At 43.8% G+C, this 23441-nt stretch overlaps 1 protein-coding gene across 2 annotated transcripts in view; it reads right to left on the bottom strand.

Annotated features, from left to right (window-relative positions):
• NRXN3 (neurexin 3) overlaps positions 1-23441 on the bottom strand; it is a 1356989-nt gene that overhangs the window by 781647 nt on the left and 551901 nt on the right. For both annotated transcript variants that reach the window (XM_026651477.1, XM_029911473.1), the window contains exon 10: positions 2948-3067. In XM_026651477.1, coding sequence (XP_026507262.1) covers positions 2948-3067 — 120 coding nt within the window. The remainder of the gene's footprint in view (positions 1-2947; positions 3068-23441) is intronic.

Here is a 23441-nt window from a genome sequence, read left to right as displayed (position 1 = left end):
GATACAGAAACAGGGCAGACACGCTCATATGCACCAGATGTGCCAGGGTACCACATTCTCTGATAACAAGCGGAGACCTTATCACTCCACCACAGAGAGAGATGGGAGCTAGCAGATGCGCAGAGCTGATTCACAGAGAGGACGAAACGGGGACTGATGGAAGAAGGTGGTAATTAGGAAAGGAGCAAGAGTGAGATTTCATTTTGCTTTCAGGGGAGTCACTTAAACGTATTATTTGCTGAGCTCCCACAGCATGCTCAGCACTGCAGGGGAGACTTACAGTCCAAGAGTCCATCACTGCTAGGTGCCCTCAGCTCCAACCAAAAATAACCAAAGTTGAAGGCACTCAGCAGCTTGCCAGATCAGGCCTGCTAAAAAACAAAACAAAACAAAAAAAACCACAGTTCAGATACACTTTTGAAATAAGTCATTGGTTCCTAGTTTGATGATTGATGAAATGAGGTTTAAAAAAAAAAAAAAAAGAGAGAGAAAATGAGAAACACGGACACAGTCATAAAAATGATAATGTGTTAAAAATTCACTCTACTGCTCCACACAAGGAAAATGGCCTCTCCCGCTGTCTGATGTTATTCTAGTTGTTGCTTAGCTCTGCTCGGCAGCATGGTAGGGGGTTAACGCATGAGCAGGCAACAGATAAGACAGCCTCGTTAACTTCAAACACCAAATTACTGCATGGTCTGGGCTCTGCATGTCTTGGTGATGAATTTTCGTTATTCAGTATAACAAAATATCTAGTTATATGACCTTAAAGCATATTTAGTTAATTACATATACATATTGTACTTCTATGCAGTACAGATATGGCACTCATGAGACACAGAAAGTAAGATCAGAAGTAACCACTAATTTTGTATACCCTGTGTAGCATGCCTAGGACTTGATTTTTCCAGATATTTAGCACTTTATATAGTCAAGCACATCTCCAATGGACTTCAGTTGCCATTCTGAGTGCTCAGACCCCAGGCTCTCATGTTGGGCACCCAGAAAGTGAGGAACACAATCAGTGACAACCTGTTAAAAGCTGGGTTTAAATTGTTTGATTAACACCTTAGAGAAACTCTCAGCCAGAGGCAGATATAGGTTCCACATCACCAAGGCACCATTCAATGGCCTTACATGAGACCCATCTATTCCTGTTACTACACTCTACATTCACTACACATCTCCCAACTTCTGCAATAAACAATGCAGGGGGCCTAAATAAAATAGCCTCCTTTTCTACACAACCCTGTTTTATCCTCATAGCAGGTCCATCCTCTCCACTACTTAGACAGGTGTCCTGTAGAAAACAGTAGCAACTGATCACGTAGTTCAAGACTAACATAATGCATAGGCAAAAAGGTGGGAGGGGGGCAACTTAAGGCTGCACAGACAATCATAGTTCTGGCATTTCCTAACTTGCAAGTGTTTAACTTTGCAACCATAACATGTTCTTAACATAACTATTTGGATGGCTGTATATACATACATACATACATACATACATACATACATACTCTCTCTCTCTCTCTCTCTCTATATATATATATAAAAATAAAATATTTGTATGTGTGTGTGTGTGTGTATAATCATCTATATATATGATTCCATCATTTTTATTTATCAGATCGGTTTTATGAAAAATACACTTTCAAGTGGCAATTTTCTTTGTGCATCTTTCTGAGCTGTATGATGAAAGTGCCATCTAGCGGCTGTTACTGAAAATCACTTCCAGAATTCCTCTAATGCAAGAGAACTGTGTTACTGTGCTCTCCAGCACAGAGACAAAGTCAAAAATTCACTCTAAGGCTGAAAAGTTGCCTCTTAAGCAGAAGAACTTGCCCACTGTAATACTGAACGCACCTTTGCTAGTTCCAGCAAGCAGCAGATGGGGCTTCCTCATGTCACTGGGCATCTTCCTATCCATTTCTCACCACACCACAGAGTGTACATTTACCACCAATGATTTAGAGTGCACATATGATCAAGTACTTTGGAAACCACCCCTGTGTCCACCTGTTAAGCCGGCAGGATGCCTGGGTCGTTTCAAACCCTATTACCCATCTCTCGTTTTTTTTCTGAAGTTTTTAATCTGTCAGGTTGCTTACAATCAGGTTCTGTTCAGATGCCAGAAGCCCCCTTTTTATAAAAAAAAGAAAACGTAAGTAACCTCCCAGGAGTTTTCTATGAGGAGGTCCCCTGGAATTTGGAAGAGAGGCTTCTAGAGCCCAGCTGAATGGGAGGAGTTGCAAGGGGGCAAATGCAACCTTAATTAGCTGCTTCTCCTAGAGTTACCAACTCTCATGACTGCATCACCAGCCTCTCAAGATAGCAAGTATTTCTCTTAAAGCTCCAACTCCCAGAGTCATGCGATTACAGGGGAATCTCCGCTTTCATTTAGAAAAATTAAAATATGTTTCTAGCTCCCATGGTTGTAAAGAAGCAGATGGAAAAAATGAACCCTAAAGGCTCAAAGACCACAAGACCAAAGAACCCAATATATTTTTTTTTAATTGCATGATTTTAAGCCTATTTTTTTGGGGGGGGGAGGGGATGTCTAAAGTTTTTGGAACATTTGGGGTTAGCAATATGGATCTCTTCTTATTCCTCCCTCACATACTACATGCAGGCACATAACCAAATTAACACACTTCCTTCCCTCTCTAACATCTCTATGGCTTCCTTCTTGCTTTTTGGCTGAGTTCAAGGCCTTGTACATTCTCCTTGCTGCATCTCCGTTCCCAGGGTACACTCCAGGCCGCTGTTGCCAGAATGGGTTGGGAAGAAAGAGCCCCTCATAATTGGATTCTCAACCCAGTGATCCCCAGTTGAGAGGCCTTCACAGAGAGGTGGAGGAGAGAGAGACAAAGAAAAAGGGTGCATGTGTATGCTGAAAAGAAGCTGAGAACAAAGGGAGACAGTAGAGATACCAATACATTGCACTCACCCTCAGCTACGTCATCATCGACTGTCAGTTTGAGGCTCTTTCCTCGCCGCACCACCCGGACTGTGTGCCACTCGTTGTCATTAAGTTTCTGCCCAGCATACAGAGTTTCCGGTCCTTTGCCTGGGGATGGTGATAAGTACAAGAGTTAAAGATGGACCCTACTACACGGCAGTGCTTGCCTGATTAGGAGAGTCACCAAAATCACCCTGGTGTGATACTGACCGCAGCTCATCAGAAGATGGCAAAGGAACCAGTGCTCAGAGCCAAACCCAAACTTCTATCCCTTCCCCACTCAAATTGGATCAAGATCATTACCCCCTACACCCTAAGAAGTGCCTTCTCCCTCACATCCCAGAAGGCACATGCATAGAAAGGTAGGTGGAGGGCTAAACACCTTTCCTGTCTCCCCCAGAACTCATCGTTGCCAACATAACTTCATATAGCATATCGCAATGCTAGAGGAACACGCTGATGGTGGAAATAACTCTGGAGTGAGACCAGTACTGAGCTGGAATTCTGCTTTATTAAGTCTCTATAGTTAAAAGAACAGCAACATGCCACTAGATGCTAGAGAGTCCACAAAATTGTTTCTCTTGGGCGCTGGGCCTCCTGATGCTTAGCGTAATACACACCAGGCTGGTTTCGGCCTACAGGTCTCCAACCATGACCAAGCACCCACCAACTTGACTGATTGCCAGAGAACCGTAAAGCAAAGAAGCTTGGCTACAGATACTCCCAGAATTCTCAGCCCTCTCCATTCCCCCAGATCAGGGCTTTTTCATTTGGGGATTTTCTCCCATAAAAAGAAAACAAGAACAATTCTCCTTGCAAACAATGCTCCTGAAGGGAAACCAGTCATGCCCCCCCCTTCCCCCGTCCCGATGTCCAGCTTTATTCCTCACTCGTTACACTGTGCAGCCAAACCTTTGAAATGCTAATTGCTTCCAATTCCAGAACTGTGACATCGTGTGCATATCAGTCAGTGAGTGAAAATCAAATAGTGGATTGTGCTAAATTCAAAGTGTACATGCAGGCTGCAGCTTAGCACTGAGTTGCTTTGGCACAGGTGTGTGTGGGAAGCCCACAACTAGTACAGCAGAGGGTGATGTAAGTCAGGACTAAGAAGCATTGACAGAGCTGTGGCAGGGGGAGCCCAGGAATGAATGAGCAAGGTACGTCGGGGATCAGAATTGATGTGCTGTGGTACGGATTGTAACTGACATAGCAGGAGTTGCTGCAGGTCAAGACTTTGTGGAATATCCAGATCCCTTGTCCACATTATAGTCGGTTGTAATAAGATTTGTCCATTGTGTTCAAAAACAGTAAAAATGAAGCAGTGAAAAGCAAATAAGAACAAATAATGCACTGTGTCATGGCTGGCAGAAAAGTCTGATTGTAATCAAATGCCTACTGCTAGCCGATTTAGACACAGACAAAAGGAAAATCAGAGCTGCCACAGTCATTGGAGTAGCAATGCGGGTCATCTCTCTCTTCCCTTGGTTCTAAAGAAGGTGAGTTGTATAGTATAACTAGTGAGAATTCCTCGACAGGGGAACCAGCCTGTCTCACCACAATTCCTAGCTTGTGGCTATGCCATTCCTGAGTGACAAAGTCACACCAATGGCATGAAAATGAACTCCAAGTCCACAGGGCAGGTAGGTTACACGAGGCCCAAATTCTGCTCTTCATTAAAATGGCGCAAGTCTATTGAACCTCAATGGAGCTGTATGAGATTTTAAATTGGTACGAGAACAGAATTTGGCCCACAGCCTGTAATTATGAAATGATGTATTTGACCGGCCAGCAAAGTTTTTGCCTGTGCCAATACAGGGGGCTCCATTAGAAACCCAACACATGCCACTCTGCAGTGACTGCAGGAGCACAGTATCTCCTCTTCCAAGTATTGCATAGAAGTTACTGCTGTTAGGGCACTTATCTGGGGCTGTGAATGGAGCTTTAATGGTGTCCACCGAATATGGGGCAGTTCACAGGCCATGGAGGAAACAGAAGGCAGAAATCCTTGAAGGGCATGTTGACAAGTCTGAAATTATCCAATATTCATCTTTTCTGCTCCAGTCTTGGCTTACATCGCATGTTCATTGTTCTGGGTCTTTGTAAAACATGCTTATTACTTATTAGTGTACTTTCAGATGCTAAGAGATCTTTTCTATACAGATACTGGGGCCCGCTGGGGTTTATTCAACTGAAATAGTCGAGTGTGATGATGGTCAGAAATGTGATCATGTAAAAATATAGCATTTTACTCAAAATAGCTCAGAGCCATAGCTGCGGACTTTACTGAAACAGATGAGTTCCCACTATTAGTCCTACAGAGCTGACAGAGCTATGGGAAAGCCAGCTGGGTTCTATTCCACCTCACACATCAACTGTCATCATTTTTTTTAAAGGATGCTACAAACAGAAAGAATGTGGCAGGAGTTTCTGTAGGGCTGATTAAACTTAATGCAAATAAATGATCTGAGAAATTCAGGACTTTCTTCTCTTCATGAACTGGTCCTGATTTCTGCCAATGGGTTTGTTATTTACAAGTATTCACCAAATGGTTTGAGCTAACAATTTTCCATCTAAGGACTGCTCGGGCACTGCTCTCTTTGACTAGTCTCCTTAGTGCTCCCTCATTAGATGAAACCTTTATAAGAGGAGAATAATTAATACCCGTCTCCATGCATGGACTCCCTGGTTCGTATGTGACTCTGGGTACTCCTACAAAGGGACGTTGTTCCCCGAGCCTCCCTACAGACACAAACCCATCCCATAGGAAGGGTCAAGACTAAGAGGACACAAGGATAATCAAACCAAACAAGCGTTTGAAATGCAAATCAATGTTCACAAACACTGTTTTTGCTGTATTCAACCCGCTGCAATGTTCGTATCCCTGTTGAAGGCACGTGCACAGTTGGCAGGCTGACTTGCAAATGAACAAACGTAGGCTGCGTTTCTGCAACTGATAGCGCCTAAATGAACTGCTGAATCTGCATGGAGCCCTACTTACCGCAACATGGCTCTGTGTGATGTAGTAACCCATCACACACCATCAATTGCAGAAGCAGGACCTATATACTGAGAGTGCAGATGCGTGCGATTATTAGCGATTTCTGAGAGTATAACCACATTTAGAAAGAGAAAAGCACTTTTGAAAATTTTATCCATGTGCACGTAAGTAGTGAGCTGTTTATCTTCAGGCAGCCACCTACTGTTCGGTCCCCACCTGACATTGTCTGCTCTCAGTTACAGCACCGTGGCAACCAACTATGATATCATAGATTGAAAGTTTTGGCCTCTTCTGAGCAGATGGACAGCGAAGAAACTCAAAGATGCACCTCCGTAAACTAAGATCCCTGGCAATAAAAAAGGAGGAAGAGAAAGAAGACAGCAGCTATGGAAGCTGAACTGCTGGAAACGTTTTCTATTTATAATGTTTTTGATGAGATGGCAGCTGGTTCTCTGGCAATTTTTGCACATTACTTATTTTTTATGAGCGAGGACAAATAAGAGGCAGAATGATTAGCATTGCGGAAGAGGAAAAATAAGAGAAGTTTTGCCTGTGTGAGAAGTTCAACATGAAGATGCTGGAATTTCACAGCTGTCTTTAAGGAGAACACATTGTTCCACCTTTGGTGCCTCTTGGTCCTTTGACACATCTTCCTAACTACTTCTAAAGACGATGGGCACTATGTACCATGTGTCATCAGGGAAGAAGAGGCCCCCGCATCTCGCATATTAAAACTTGAATGAAGCAACTATGTGAATATTTCCTTAATGTTCAAGGAGTGACCTCACGGTAATCAGTCCCCATTCCGGAGCAAAACCTCTCCTCAGGTGGCTCACCGTCTGCTAACACACAAATTCAGCAATTTACTGGAGTGCACAGCCAATGACTGCTTGGCTAGGCTGCCGCTTTCAACTCAGGCTTAAGTGGGTCTCTTCAATCTGCTCAGAGCCAGTGTCCATAAAGTATATAACGCAACTCTTTAGTCATGAGAAGACTCTCTCAGGATGTCCCCAACATCATTTCCATGTAACGGGCCCATCGTGGCCAATTAACAGCAAGGCCCCTAGCAGGCAGGCATGAGGGTCCATTAAGAGCTACCCTACATTTTAATAGAAAACAACCACCCACCCTAAATGGCTCAAGGACGTACTGCTCTTAAGTCTTAGCTAAAGAGAACCTACCCAACTGAAATAAGGGTCTAGTCAGAGGGATTCTTCCTTCCAGGAGCATAAACGATGATTTGAAGGGCACTGACTGCTCCCCAGCTAGAATGGCCCTGCCACACAGAATTCCCCCCTGCCTGAATGTACCCAGTATGCTCCAACGATTCATTAATTTCAGTGGAACATTGGCAGTGCAAAATGGTAACAGAAGGCTGGCAGTGAAAGGGCAACCCTCTTCCTCCCTACCTATCGCTCACTGCTGTGTGCGTCACAGAGGGGTCTGCAAAACATAAGAGTGCAGGAGTTTAAAAATCTCCCATCCCTCCAACACAGGTTATCATGACCTGATTCAGTTATAGAATTAAAATGGGCCTCCATGAGACCAGACTGTGTCTTCCTATTGAATTACTGTATAGGTCACTCAGGAGTGGAGAAAGGTCCAACATCATCTGTGACTGTTGGAGCTAGGGAGACAAAGCAAGAAGGCACAGGGATAGACCATGGGGAGGGCTCCTGCTCACTGCAGAAATAAAAATAAACTATTGCTGTGTATTGATAGTGGAATTTTAGAGAAGACTCACAAGAAGCCTTAAAGAGACATTGCATAGAATTCTGACACTGCTTTGCTACCACGCTAGGTGTTTCAGCGTTGCCTAGTGTGCAGAGACGGGCTACAAAAGCTGGGCATTTCCATGCCCATTAAACACAGGGCAATGTCTTCCTGGAGTTCAGTCAACGTCCCACGGATTCAACCAGTTTGAGAGTTTTTCCTCCATACTGATGCATCAGGAACACCAGAAAATTGTTTTTTTCCATTGAAACTGTACTAGCAAAAATTGAATGTGTGATGTGGGAGGAGCCATGCAGGTCCTCCCTGTAGTTAGAGGGGACTAGTGCACCTTAGATAGCTCTCACTATACTTATGAGGAGACTGGACTAGTGTAACTGCTAAGCAGACTGCCTCACTGATGTGGCTAGAAGATGGTGAATGTAAGGAAACCCAGGGAGAGAGGGAAATACATATCTGGGAACTGTTAGTGGGAAAGATTAAGTCAAGATGTTACACACTGATCTGTGCCACTCTTACTCCTAACACCAAATGTCCCACCTTTCCCCTAGCCCAGACTTATCAGAGGTCCCTTTAAGATGATACTCTATGTACAGCTCCCCAGCCAGGAGGATCTGTATTCATTCCTTAATGCACTGAAGGAAGTGGGGAAGGTTTGGGTGAGGCGAGTAGGGTAGGAAGAATCTGGTGTGAGGACAGGGAGGCCATCAAATAACCTCAACTTTGCTCCTGCAGCTGCCTAACGTCTAGTGGGTCATCCCTAAGGACAGTGTGAATGTTAGAATAGGAACAAGGCTTAAATGCACAGCTAGCTGCAACCACAAGTCCCTTCAAATAGCATCAGGTACAGTGGAATATAAACAATCAACATGGAGTTTCCTAGTGTATTAAGAGAGAGAATGTTTAACCAAGGCAGCACTTTGGCTGGACGAAACATGTTTGTCAGGCCTTTTTCTTGACTGGAGTCCACTATCCACTCCAGGAGCATTGCTAATTGCAAGGAAACAGCAAATGACCCCAGATGTCCAATATGTTGTAGATCTGTTTTAGAGACACCAACCACACCAACACATGCTCTCTGGTTTTGCTCATATGCAGGTTATAGAAACCCCTTCACCATGAAAACACTGGCTGCTAAGAAAAAAATGAGTGGGCATGATTCCCCTGCTGATAGTTCAATGACTTCACTGCCCCATGGCCATTCTTACCTGCAAGGACCCTCCATTCCTTCATGCGGGCCATTTCCATATACCACTCCAGATTAAGCCATTCAGATCAAACAATACATGCTTAAAACAGAAGCCTTTTTAGCAGGCCTGTGGAAATGGTTACATTTACAGCTGTACAGAATGGTACCATCTGGAAGTTGATGGAATTCTGCATAATTTACAGCAGCCAAACCAGGAGCAAAGTTTATTTATTTAGATTTATACCACGGTAAAAAAAATACCAACACCTAAAAATCAGTTAGGCTTACAAGTGCAAATGAGAACCTCCCAGCAGCAATCATGTAAAACAGAATAACTGGGGGGGGGGGTGTGGAGGGGGAGGGGAATCAAAAGCAGCAAGATAATCTCTTTAGCCTTCCCAGAAACATACACCCAGACTCTCCCAAAACCTTGTTCACCAAATGGCTTTTACTCAATGTCAGACTATTTCCGCCCACACTCTCTCTGCTTTAAAACGGCACCGTGAAGTTAAAGGTTACAGTTTAAACAAGCAGTCTTGGCTTCTCGTACAAAGCCCTTCAGAGCCAGATTCTGCCATCATTACTCATTTTCAACCACCCTAACCAATGTTCCCCATAGGCTACTTGTGGAGTAACGTATTACTAAATTGGAGTGAAGATGGCAAAAAATCAAACCTTCAGACTCAGTCTTTTGGGGCACAGACTGTGTTTTGTGTCTCCTACTGAGCTGATAACATTGTGTATGATTAAAAACTAACCAGATAATTAAAACTGAAACATTTGACTGATTGCATATGTGGTAAACTGTGAATTATATTTGTGCCCTTTAGTTTGACTGTCCAATTTGGATTAAATGCAAGAGTAGCGAGTTACCATTATACTTCGCACCATAATGAAATCTTTCAACGATGATGGTGCAGTAGGGTGGTATTTAAACAACAACCATCAGAGCAGCAACATATTGTGTGACCTGAACAGAACATAACAGGAACGTGGAAGCAGAGATTTATTGGTGACTTTCAATTTCAGCTAAACTTTAAACTTTAATTTAACATTAAGTGAGCGTAAGCGCTGGACTAACAGCGCTGGAGATCAAAGTGCTCTTTTTATTCATAGGACAGGTACAGCATGGGCAGCAGAAGTGCAAACGTCCCACACAATGTTCCAGCAATGTGCTTCAGCCCTGACCCAGAAAAGCTGTTAGTGAGAAAAGAGTGCAGTCTCCATTCCTGTTTAAGAGTGGATCTCTCTACTGAAGCTGTCAAGAAGTGGGCCAATAAGGACAGCTTACCTGATGTGAACCCTTATCCATTTAGTAGTTGAAGTCAACCTTAGTACATTTCCACACAGGCCAGCAAGCAGCCCACAGATAGGAATGACAGTGTCACTGATGACCTGGGCCAGATTTAAACAACTTTCCTTACAAGGAAAGAACTGAATCCCACTCCTGATTCCCCAAGCCAAGCACCTCGCAAATTTCAACAACAGTTTTTTTTTTCCTTTCCCCCCAAATTATTCCAATCCATGCTGGGGGAGATCCATGTTAACTATTTGATGGACTCTAATTCATGGTCTAACACAGCTTCAAACAATTTATTAAGGGGGAAAATAATTATTTATTATTTGAATTTGGAGAATGATCACACAGGTTATAGGTGACCATGTTTTGTCAACCTAATATTAGATACAGGGATAAATATAAAGAGCCTAAAGGGTGTGGAGGTCACAAAGAAAGTATCGAATTCGGTGAGGTGGGAAAGAGGATCTAAATGACAGCACTAAGGAAGCCTACAGTACTGTTCAAATTCTTAGGTGTGGAATAGTATTACTTCACACATAGTATGTTTCCCTGGAGAATTTTACAACACTTTTAACAGAGTGATAGCTTTGTTCCCATTTTTCAGGGAGGGAAACGGAGGCACAGAAAGCTAAAGTGACTTATCCAAGGTCACACAGCAATTGAGTCTGGGATAGAGCTCAGATATGGACACCCAGCCCCCTGTTCCAACTATTGGAAGGTGATGCCTAGCAAGGGTGGCACAGTGTTGTTCTCACCCCTAGTACCCATAGCCACCCATTGCTCCCTAAATGGACAGCAAGAAAATGATGTTAAGATTAGAGCAAAGAACTATGCTGCAATCACTGTTTGTATCAGACTGGACAAACAAATTCCCAGCAGTCTACAGAGTTTCCAGTGGTGCAACATGTGCAAATATTGATAGATTATGCTTCTGTTATTTTTGAAGTGCCCAACACTTTGGAAGGTGTTGTACACATGGGGAAAGGAGTCTCAGTGGCTACAGACAGCTCTTGTAAATACCCATTCAGTGACCTCACACCCGCACCTCTTATGCCCCAGAAACTACATCCTAGTGAGATCCTAAGCTTTCAGTGCAGGGTTCAGGTCTTCCATGGGGCTTGCAAAACACTGGGCTCACTTACTGGGCTTTGGTCCTCTTCCACCCCTACCCCTACACCCCCACCCCCCCACTGCAGGACCCACATGTGTTAATCTTTCCTCCACCCCTCATTTGCTTTATGTAGCTAATTGCTAAGAGGGGTGTTTTTTAATTATGTTTTTGTTGCAGTTTTTAATTAAGCAACATAAGCACCCCGGGTGTCTTGGATGGGAGGAGCTTCACACATAAATTATATTATTTACAAATAAAAGACAGCAGCTGCAACACAAGCAGAGATTTTGCCTCTACAGGAGCATGTTAATTAAATTACATTTACAAATATACAAAGGGAGGTGTGTTTCACATAAGATGCAAAAAAGAGAGACCGTGGCCACTTGTGCTTATTAAGATCCTAGGGCTCTTTTCCTCTGTTCTCAAATAGGAGATGTTAGCTACAACATTTGGCTAAATTCCATTTTTGGCAAATATATTCTCCCTCCCTTCTGTAATTTCAATTAAATACAGGATTCTTCTCTGCTTACTCTCCTGAACTGTTGTGAAGTGTTGCTATGGGTGTTTAAACAACTGCCACATTTCACCCAGAGGTGGCTACATTTTGGCAGCAACTGAAGTGATCCCTACAGCAGATAGGCCCTTAGGCACCGATCCTGATCACTGTATGTGGAACTTTCATTGTATTGGGACCTATACAATTGGAGTTCTTCACATTTTCTTACTGCTGCTGCAGGCAAGGAAAACCGTCTTTTCCTCCCAAAGTGCCCTTGTCCTGGCATGGTTGGCATTTGTGGGTATGAAGTTCTTCCTTCAGCTATGGTAAACTAATACCTTTTGGGCTGCTACCCCTAAACTCCTACACTTACTTAGCATTTATGTAGCATTTTATCTGTTCATAGCACTGTACAGTTAATTCACCCTCACTACACCGTTGGAAAGGAGTTGGATAAAGTATTATCTTCATATACAAGAAACTGAGATAAAGCTAAAGTGATTTGCCCAAAGCCACACAGAGAGTGAATAGTAGGGTCAGGATTAAAACTTGGCTTTCCTCCAGGCCATGCTACCTTATTTCACCAACGCTGACCTTTCAGAAACAGGCCAGCAACCAGGTGGAAACATTGATAATGGGGAGGCTGGCTGGGGTGGGGAAGGTTGGAAGCAGGATGTGTTTGGAGTGCTGGTTTTGGGATCAGGGTAGATTTCTGGTAGCTGGGAAGAGAAATAAGTTAGGATTCTAGATGTCAAGCAACTGCTTTTGTCCGTTGCGGAAATCCTCCTTGGAGCTGGATTCCCGATTCCAACCACCTCTCTACAACTGATAACTCACCCAGCCCCAACACCGCTGCCAGGACCTGAAATCTCGGTGATGGGAATTGCAGTTACTTCTTGGGATTACTTTCGAGATTCCCTAAATCTGCATCCCAGCCCCTCTGTGTATCCCTAAGGGAGCCATTGCAGTGGGTGTGCGTGCTGCTGAACTTGCAGGGAGCTCTCTCTCAGTGCATTCTGAAGGACAGATGGGGATTTAGACATATGAAAGAAGAAAGCACTTGAGGTTCATTCTGAGAGTGCCTTTGAAATTCAGATTTTAAAATCACAGCTTTCATTTCAGCTAAGAAGCACTGAAGGGAGATAATGACCTGGGGGGGCGAGGAAGGGGGAGAGGTTGGCAGACTAAGTGCATGTGGGTTTGATTGAATCCACATCTCTGCCTCCAGGTCTCCTGGCTCTTGCTGCCAGGCAGCATTCACTAACTTGCTTCCTTCCCCCTTCTCTACCATACCCAATGAGGCATCCCACCTTCACACCCCCTTTAAACAAAAAAGATGTAGGGACCAGCTTCGTCTGTGCTGGACCCGGTCTTTACCACACTCCCAGAATGCACTAAGCAACATATCAGGCACAGACTCTGACTGGAAGCACTATGTGCCTGACCTATGCAGAATAATCAATTCCCACGCTGTGGTTGAGTCAGAGGTACATGCTACTCTAAAATCCAAGTAAACTCCTCCCAGACCTTTCGTGTCTACTATCTTTCATGATGAGCTGATTTTCAAGAGTCAGTGTTAGCATCCCCAACATCTGAGACAGTCAGAATTAGACTGGACTAAAGGGAACAATTCCAAAATGGACCTGTGGGAGGAGGATGGAAAAAATGGATTAATATGCCTTCCACGACTTTCCCCCCTCCATCTACCTTCTGGGATTGCTTGATTAAAGGGGATTAAAAAAAAAAAGTCACTGAGGCTGGGGAGGGGGAAAGATAATCAGTTAAAACAATAAGCAATTTTAGATGTCAAGGAGAAAGGGCACGGTTGCTAGCTAGCAGGCAGATGAGGAAGGGGCCATAAGAGAAGGGAGGCAATTATGCAAGATCTCCTGGGATTTATTTCATGGGAGGGAAAGTCATTAGCCACAAGAACAACAGTTATGAGAACTATCAATCCTCATGCATAAGGTTTAAAGGAGTAAGGCCAGCCAGCGTTGTAAAGTTAATACGGGAGACAAACAGACTTATGTTAGGATTCCACGTTAAGTGTCCCTAGGCAAGTGAACTAAGAGGGAAGGTTGTTTGATTCTCAAGTTATAGTACATATTGGCCTCTGGCGAAGTTGTGAAAAGGGCAGAATATCTTTGGTGGCGTGGGCTGGTCTCAAATATCTAAGTTTCTTTCCCTTTGGAGGCCTAGAGGTTACTATAGTCTATTTTCTAGGGTGGGTTTAAATATCTACAATTTTACTCTGAGAAATGGTTACTTTTCCCTTGGTTTTTTTGATGAACTAGCCTATTTGTTTCCTCTTTAGCCATCTGCTAGGTGAGCGCTTTTTGTTATTGAGGAGAGTGGATTATGCATTTCTCTTTTCTCCTCTACCTTCTCCCTGGGCCACAATGCCTTGATTTGGAGGTTTTATCATATTATATCAGGGCCAAGACAGTTGCAGGGAGGCCTGCTGTGATGCCATCACATCCAACAACCAGGTCAGCACTCTGATAGGAGAGCTCCAACGCACGTCTGGGCGCTACAGGATATTAATGTTTGTGATTTGATAGATGTGCTCTTTCCTCTATGTCTGTGCTGAATCAGTGGCCTGGCTGGGTGCTAGGTGGCACTGAAATTGTTACTGCCACTGATTTGTTTTACATCTGATCACTTGTGCTAAAGAGCCGATGGCACTTTTTGTAGGCTGTGCCAGAGCGCTACCTGTAGCACCCTGGTCACTGAGGTTGCTGCAGAACTGGGAAGATTGCATGCTTAACTGAAGTCAATTAATCAGTTTCCTTTGGTTACTAGACACTTGAGTGGCAATTGCTGGGCTAATGAGGCAACTGGCTCAGAAACTGGGGAGGAACAAGAAGTACAGGGGAGCTCAGAGAGTGAGCCGGGGGCAGAGGAGAAAAGAGAAACATATGTGGAAGGCTCCTCCCACATCCCTGCTCCTACTGTATACCTGTGGTACAGTCTGTTGTGCATTTAATCTCCAGTTGCAAAGCATATGTGGTGAAAGAGAAATAGTCTGCAAGTGTTTGTGGCTAGGCAGTGGCATCAACAGGGTAGGTAAAGGGCTACCCACTGACACAGGAGTAGGAATGAAAACTCCCGTATAGTGTCCTAGCAGAACTCCGTTTGGCTTCCTTAAACTCTGGCCTCAACTGAAGCTGTAGAAATAATCTTCACTTCCTATCATAAATTGGGGTGTGGTGTTGCCAAGCACAGCTGAAGAGCTGCTGCACTCCAATGGTGGGCACAGTGATCGTCCTATATCCCTTCCACCATAGTGGGGAATGTTCACAGATGCTTAGAGCTCTACCAAATTCACGGTCCATTTTGGTCAATTTAACGTTCAGAGGATTTTAAAAGTAATAAATTTCATGATTTCAGCTATATAAATCTGAAATTTCACGGTGTTGTAATTGTAGGGTCCTGTCCCAAAAAGGAGTGGGGGGGGGGGGTCACAAGGTTATTATAGGGCAGGTTGCGGTATTGCTACCCTTACTTCTGCATTGCTGCTGGCAGTGGTGCCGTCTTCAGAGCTGGGCAGCTAGAGAGCGGCGGCTGCTGGCCAGGAGCCCAGCTCCGAAGGCAGAGCCACCGCCAGCAGCAGCGCAAAAGTAAGGATGGCACACAAAAGAACAGATTTTACGGTGGGAGACCAGATTTCACGGTCCATAACGCATTTTTCGTGGTCATGAATTGGGTAGGGCCCTACAGATGCTCCTTGAACTGGGGATCCATATTTACTTTTAACAATTAAAAAAAAAAGTAGCATTGTAGGTGCTAAAACCAACACTTACGGACTGCATCATTGTCCAGTACATATGGCAGGAAACTGAGGAAAGCAGCTGTCCGGCCAAGCTTCTGGATTGCTGCTATGGTCCATGACAGCTAGATGCCCATGGGGTGTTGGGGTGGGAATATTATCCCTCTCCTAGCCTGCCCTCATTGGCTCGGGCCCCACGTGACTAGTTCCACAGACTCCAGGAGGACTGAAGAGTAAGTCACAGGAGTGGGTCCCACATGAGGGCTGGAATCTATTGACTTCACCTGCTCTGCTCCAATGAGTAAGGGCTGTGGGAACAGACCCTGTGCACTGTATTAGGTGTACCATTTAAGTCTGCAACTTCCTCCAAAGGACCAGGGATAAGACCACTGTTGCAAACAGCACCAGAGAGAATTGGTCCAGTGCTTTCCAATAAGACACAGCCCATCCCAATGGTTTTTTTTTTTTTTAAAGTCTGTCAGTTTGGGGTTATTTTGTTCAATCGGGGATTTGAAATCAGCCAAGGAAGCCCTATAGACCTGGTCAATGCAAAAGCAATTATCTTGAATATGAATGGATTGGAATTAGACACAGGTTGTAAACCATAACCAAGGTCACAAAGAGCTAGGATTAGAACTCAGGAGATCCCTGGCTGCTAGTCCCGTGTGCCAACCAGTACAACACATGATTTTTCAGAAGTGAATCCTTAAGGACATGATACAAGGGCACTGTCAGGGTTAAATAAAATAAATCCAATTTTGTTTAAAAACAGGCTCCACTTCTGATGACTAGCTAGTTCCCCTTGGAGGTTGGGGTTAAGGGTCTCCAGTACTTCAAAAGTCCAACTTTCTTTACCCATATTACTAACAAATGGGTTAGATGATTAAAGGGACTTTAAACAGAATAGTATTATGTGTAATTTTTTTTTCACTTTGTATGCTATAATTTCTTTGCCTCTCTCACACCTTGAACAATGCAAAGTGTCCATCCTCTTCAATTTCACTTGCAGATTCTCACGCACTAGCACAGACTGCAATGTCAGGATTACAAATACTGAAGGGGAACATCTGATTTCCCCCCTCGCTGGACGATTTTTGGTTTTAAGATTTCATAGATGGATCTCTTGGCATTGTGTAAAAACAAACCAACAAACTCAAACTTGAAAACAAGCCAACATTTCTGACCAGTTTTGAACCAGAAGTGCCCCTTAAACAAAAATAAAGTATGTGTGTCTGGCTTTGTCTGATCATGTAATTACTAAGGGCAGGTCTTCACTACAGGGGGGGGGGGTCGATTTAAGATACGCAAATTCAGCTACGCGAATAGCATAGCTGAATTCGACGTATCGGAGCCGACTTACCCCGCTGTGAGGACGGCGGCAAAATCGACGGCGCTTACTCCTACCTCCGCTGGTGGAGTAAGAGCGTCGATTCGAGGATCGATTGTCGCGTCCCGACGAGACGCGATAATTCGATCCCCGAGAGATCGATTTCTACCCGCCGATTCAGGCGGGTAGTGTAGACCTAGCCTAAGATTGATAATTAGCAGCCAAGCCTAAATCCTGCACATTCTAGTGACAAGTGCTGCTGCAGGATTTGCGGCCTTTACTGTAGAATACTTTAGTAAAAAAGGAAGGAAGGCATTGCATGACAGGAGATGGCAAAAAGAGAAGCATTCTCTGATGCACTATGGAATGATAGCGGTTGTGCTGTGGGATTACTAAAGAAGTGGGTATAAATGTAGATTACAGTGAATTAAGCAAAACAATTTATTGTTAGCTATTCATCTGCAGGATTTCAAACTTCTCTAAACCATGCCTTAAACTCTGCCACCCTCTAGTGTTCCATATCACCACTACAACAATGTATAAAACGGGTGAGCAGACAGTACTGTCAATTCCCCCAGCACTTCACAAGTTTCACACTACACACGAGAACTATTTAGTAGAATTTTCCAGTGACACATTAATAATGGAGACCAGCAGTCAGCACTGTTGAGACAAGTTTCACTCCTTTTGTTTGTTTGTGTAAGCAAAGATTTCTTGCCTCTGACCCTTCTGTATTGCAAAGTATCACTTACAATGGCCACAAAGTGGTGGCAATTTCGTTTCAGTAACGGTAAACTAGCAGGATGTATAGTTGCCTGATTTTCAAAAGGTGCTAAGCACCAGCAATGCTCATTTAAGTCAATGCGAGCCGTGGAGCTCAGCATCTCTGAAGATCAGACAAACAGATGCATAGATTAATACTGATCTCTGTACAGGGGACAGTAGCAGTGACAGATTTCATACAGTGTATTCCAGCTCCAGTTTTATAATGAGCATATGCTTATATATGTACCTTTCATGCATATGGGGGGCCAAACTGCTTAAAAATTCACCAATAGTTTAATCCACATAAACTTTCCATTAATCCAGTTGGTCTTATTATGAACCAAGTTAAAACAGATTTATGTAAAATAACATCACCTAACTAATATAAGTGCAACACTGTGAAAACGTAGAGCGCTATAGAAGAGCCAAGTAGCATTATGATCAAACTGGAATTAAATTATTTCAAGTTCACCTTTAAAACCACTGCTCTCTGACTCCAAACAGCTAAGGAGTTTCCAGTTTTACCATGAAACTGATTTTAAATGATGTGTTCAATCTAGTCATACTGTTTTGCATGTGCAGCTCTGAAAAGACAGTGCGATGGGGCGGCTGAGCCAATTTGCATAACTGGACTGAATGTGAAAATGAGTCTTTTGGGAGTTTCCTTTTCACCTCAAGACACAACTAACCGCTTACTGAAGAACTCTGGTTGAAGGAAAAGTATAGTGTATAACTGATTCGTACAATAAGTGAACTTGACTGTGTGATTCACTGTGCCCACTACAGGAGAGCGGTCACCTGAGAGATAAACTTAGCAGCCATTAAACAGCACACAGCAGTGCTACACAACATTTGATACAAGAAATTAAGGTAATCCTATTCAGAAAACTGCACAGGGAATTCAGAGAAGCAGAATGTAGTTGCACTAGTTGGAATTTAGCTATGGCACTTGGGTTAATGCTCATGTTCTTGCAAATAGTCACATGAAATTGTATTTATCCTATTTATCTAATCCATTGATCTACCAAGCAAAAGTCTTTTCAGCCTTGTACAACCCCTCTCTTCCCACATTCCCAAATGAATGAATGCCTCAACTGTGGAACTCACCTAGTAATTCCTGTCCTGATCCTAAGTGAATTTATAGACCAAGAACCTCAACTAAGTGCTTGGCAAGTATTGTACCTACAAGAGGTGATTGCTTTAGTACTTTAGGCCTACAGTACGAGGGGCTTTAATTATTACTACTAAGACCCTGACTTGCACGCTTGGTATATGGGCAGATCAATGTCTGTGTGTATGAAATATACAATGAACTCCACTCCTAAAGGAGCAATGAACACCCACATTCTGCCACATTTATCCTAAGGAAAAACCACATTAGGCACACATTACACAGGCTAGCCTGCATACAAAAAGGTATAAGATGATTATGGCGTGATCAACCACTGTCTCAGAAAAATAGGAAAACTTGGTATATAAGCCACTCTTGACCACAGGACCTCTATGCTGACAGTTGTCAAAGTGCAGCCCAAGCTCCACATCTGTGATAATTGCACCCACTGACAACCAGGCCTGTTTCATATCTCATCCCACCCCAGGCACCTCCAGCACCACAGAGGCACAAGGATCAGTAGTAACTCAGAGGGAAGACTGCCGCCTACTGAATCAACAGCTACACTTCCTGCAGCTACCTAGAATTTCTTTGGGTGCCTCTTATCCAGTACTGATCCAATCCAACCCTGCAAGAGATAGAACATGAGTATCACAGGCCACACTGGGATTATTTCCAAAAAGAAACCTCAAATACCTCCACCTCTTTATATGCCTCTGTGACGTTGCACTCCATATGTTTTATGGAAATATGCTAATGAGTGTGAATATAATGTAACTGGAATATGCTTCATGAAAAAGGTTTTTTGTAAGGTATAATTACAAAGCTTATAATCTACTGAGTGTGTTCATCCTATTTGTATGTATGTATCATTCTTGCATCTAAAGCTAGAAATATGAAGTATTACTCTGAAGTCCTATTGTAACTACGCAAAGTGTGGGCCATTAATGGTGGCTTGAAATCTTGATAGCTCCCATTAACTAGGGCAATTGGTGGTAAATGGCTCTGTTTACTTCTAAGCCTTCCTGTATTCGTGGGTGCTAGCCAGTGGGTAATGAAGTCTCACAGGACATGTGAACGTGTTACAGGATACTGGAATCCATTTTAAACCTGGTGCTTTTCCTTTTAGAAGGAAGGATGGGAATCCAGAGAGAGAAAGAATTCCCACCTTGTGCCAAAGATATAAAAGGGGGTGGAACAGAACAAAGGGGGCTGCAGTCATGAGAAATCCCCTAGCTACCACCTGAGCTGGAACCAACAAGAACTGTACTGGGGAAAGGATTGGGCCCAGACTAGAAAGGAGTCTAGTCTGTGAAAGAAGCTTATTGGAACATCTCTGAGGGTGAAATTTACCTGTATTCAGTTTCTTAAAGTATTAGGCTTAGACTTGGCGTGTTTCGTTTTATTTTGCTTGGTAACTTGCTTTGTTCTGTCTGTTATTACTTGAAACCACTTAAATCCTATTTTTATACTTAATAAAATCACTTTTGTTTATTAATTAACCCAGAGTAAGTGATTAATACCTAGGGGAGCAAACAGCTGTGCATCTCTCTCTATCAGCGTTATAGAGAGCGGACAATTTATGAGTTTACCCTGTATAAGCTTTATACAGAGTAAAATGGATTTATTTGGGGTTTGGATCCCATTGGGAACTGGGTGTCTGGGTGCTGAAGATAGGTGACTTGCTGAGCAGTTTTTGGTTAAAGTCTGCAGCTTTGGGGGCGTGGACCAGACCTGGGTCTGTGTTGCAGCAGACTAGCGTGTCTGGCTCAACAAGGCAGGGCTCTGGAGTCCCAAGCTGACAGTGGAAAATGGGCTCCGAGGTAATTCCAGCACATCAGGTGACAGTCCCAAAGGGGTCTCTGTGACCCAACCCATCACAGCCTCCATAGAGAGGGCAACAGACTATTTCTCTATTAATCCTGCCTTGTCAGTCACTCTCCAGACATGTAACAGCAAAGACAAGGTACTTCTGTACAGCCTCCAAGCAAAGATGATCATAACTTCTATATCTAGTCCGATCTACTTAGAGGGTAAAAATGCAGGACTAGACTCAGATATACACAGCATCACAGGTTTAACCCCTTTGTTGTGCTATACTCAATATCAGACAAATTTTCAGCCCCCCTCCCTGACAGCGTTGATAACTTTATTAGCATGACATGATTTGAATATGTTACAAAGTTAGTTGATCAAGAATCTGCATCCTTGTAGGAATGTTCAGTAGCACTCAAGGAAAGACTATGTTCCGATACAGCTGGTATGATAATTTTACTCAGCCATCACACCAGCCTAGGCCAGATAGCCCACAGGACCTATAGCTCATGCCTTAACATTAACATTTCAAAGCTGCAAAGGGTGGGAATAACAAGGATGAAGCTTTTGACCCCTGTAGCAGGCCTAACACTGAGCTAGTCAGGCCAGATAAATATTTACATCAGAGGTTTTATGCCAAATTGCTGAATAAAGCTTGGTTCAACCAGGCCTCATACTAATTAGAGATAAGGGCTCCCTCTAGCTCAGGGGTTGGGAATCTTCGGCACACGGCCCATCAGGGTAATCTGCTGGCAGGCCGCAAGACATGTTTACATTGACTGTCCGCAGGCATGGCCCCCCGCAGCTCCCATTGGCCAGGAACGGCAAACCATGGCCACTGGGAGCTGCGCCTGCGGATGGTCAATGTAAAGATCATGTCTCGCGGCCCGCCAGCGGATTACCCTGATGGGCTGCGTGCCAAAGGTTGCCGACCCCTGCTCTAGCTAGAGTCCAGAGGCAAAGTGTGGAGTTTCAAAGTCAAAACAAAAACAAATCAACTTGCCAGCAATTCAAACTATCAAAATAAGATTGCCAATAATAGCTCTCTATTCCTTCCCTGTGTATAGTTTATGTATCCCCAACCTCTGGGGAATTACGGTCAAGCTGGGGTTGCCAATCAAGCTAATGAGTAATACTCCCCTTTAGACTCTGGTTCTCATCCATCAGCCTCAGAAGACTGTTTTATACAATTACAGCAGTGACTACAGGAGCATCTGGTAGCTGGGCTTTAGCCCTCTGCTTTCCAGGCCTCATTAAGGGTCCATCCATCTTCTCCATCGTGACTCCTTGGAGATAGATGTTATTGTTTAAAATACAGTTTCCACATATCTGTGTTGATGCTGCACTCATATGATAGATTTAGAAGCAAAAACATCCTGGAAAACAACTCAGATGCTAATTGGGACCATCACAGCACAGTCAAAAAATCAGAGTAAATTCCTGGAAATGTTCTGTGGATAACAGGTAGTGACGTTTTCCTCAACGTTTTCCTGTTATGCCCTGGAGACAGTGCCACACTGGGTAGTGATCACTGGATATACATCCATCCTCTAGGACAGTTTAAGAGAGACCCCAGGAAATAATCCATGTGCCCAGCGTGTGCAATATAAATAACAATTTATCTTTCCAGTGGAGTGAGCCTCAAACCTATGCTCTTGTCCTGCAAGTTGAAAAACACTGAGTAACTAAATCAAGTAAAAGAGAGATGGAATTTTAAGAGACCTGGGTGAAAACCAAAACGTTAAGTACTGGGGACATGAATGTTTGGGCATATTTCAAATCCATCTAAGTCTGCCAAACCCAACGTAAAACAAAGAATCTGGTTTGGCAGACGTGTGGCAATATCCTGTCACTGCACAACCTGTATAATGTAAATATAGAAGCCACTGGCCCAGAAGAGCTCTATAGTCAAAGAGCCACAGAGAACAGGTAGATGACAGCACTGTTCTGCCACATGCACATACACAACCACCCAGAAATAGGTTCATGGATCATTCAGCGGAAAGGACATCCAGGTTCCATTCGGGCGAATCTCTAAATCCTCCTGGGATTAACAGATTAATAACCACAGAATCATAGAATATTAGGGTTGGAAGAGACCTCTGGAGGTCACCCTAGTCCAATCCCCTGCTCAAAGCAGGACCAACACCAACTAAATCATCCCAGCCAAGACTTTGTCAACCCAGGCCTTAAAAACCTCTAAGGATGGAGATTCCACCACCTCCCTAGCTAACCAATTCCAGTGCTTCACTAGTGAAATAGTGTTTCCTAAAATTCAACATAGACCTCCCACACTGCAACTTGAGACCATTGCTTCTTGTTCTGTCATCTGCCATCACTGAGAACAGCCTAGCTCCATCCTCTTTGGAACCCCGCTTCAGGTAGTTGAAGACTGCTATCAAATCCTCCCTCACTCTTCTCTTCTGCAGACTAAATAAGCCCAGTTCCCTCAGCCTCTCCTCATAAGTCATGTGTCCCAACCCCCTAATCATTTTCTTTGCCCTCCACTGGACTCTCTCCAATTTGTCCACATCACTTCTGTAGTGGGGGGCCCAAAATTGGACACAGTACTCCAAGTGTGGCCTCACCAATGCCAAATAGAGGGGAATAATCACTTCCCTCGATCTGCTGGCAATGCTCTTACTTATACAGCCCAAAATGCTGTTAGCCTTCTTGGCAACAAGGGCGCACTGTTGACTCATATCCGACTTCTCGTCCACTGTAACCCCTGGGTCCTTTTCTGCAGAACTATTGCCTAGCCACTCGGTCCCTAGTCTGTAGCAGTGCATGGAATTCTTCCGTCCTAAGTGCAGGACTCCGCACTTATCCTTGTTGAACCTCATCAGATTTCTTTTGGCCCAATCCTC

The sequence above is a fragment of the Terrapene carolina genome, unplaced genomic scaffold (assembly GCF_002925995.2).
Source record: "Terrapene carolina triunguis isolate 2854851 unplaced genomic scaffold, T_m_triunguis-2.0 Scaffold96, whole genome shotgun sequence".
NCBI lineage: Eukaryota > Metazoa > Chordata > Testudines > Emydidae > Terrapene > Terrapene triunguis.
Note: the sequence above shows the minus strand (reverse complement) of the source record. Positions and strands in the feature narration are given on the sequence as shown.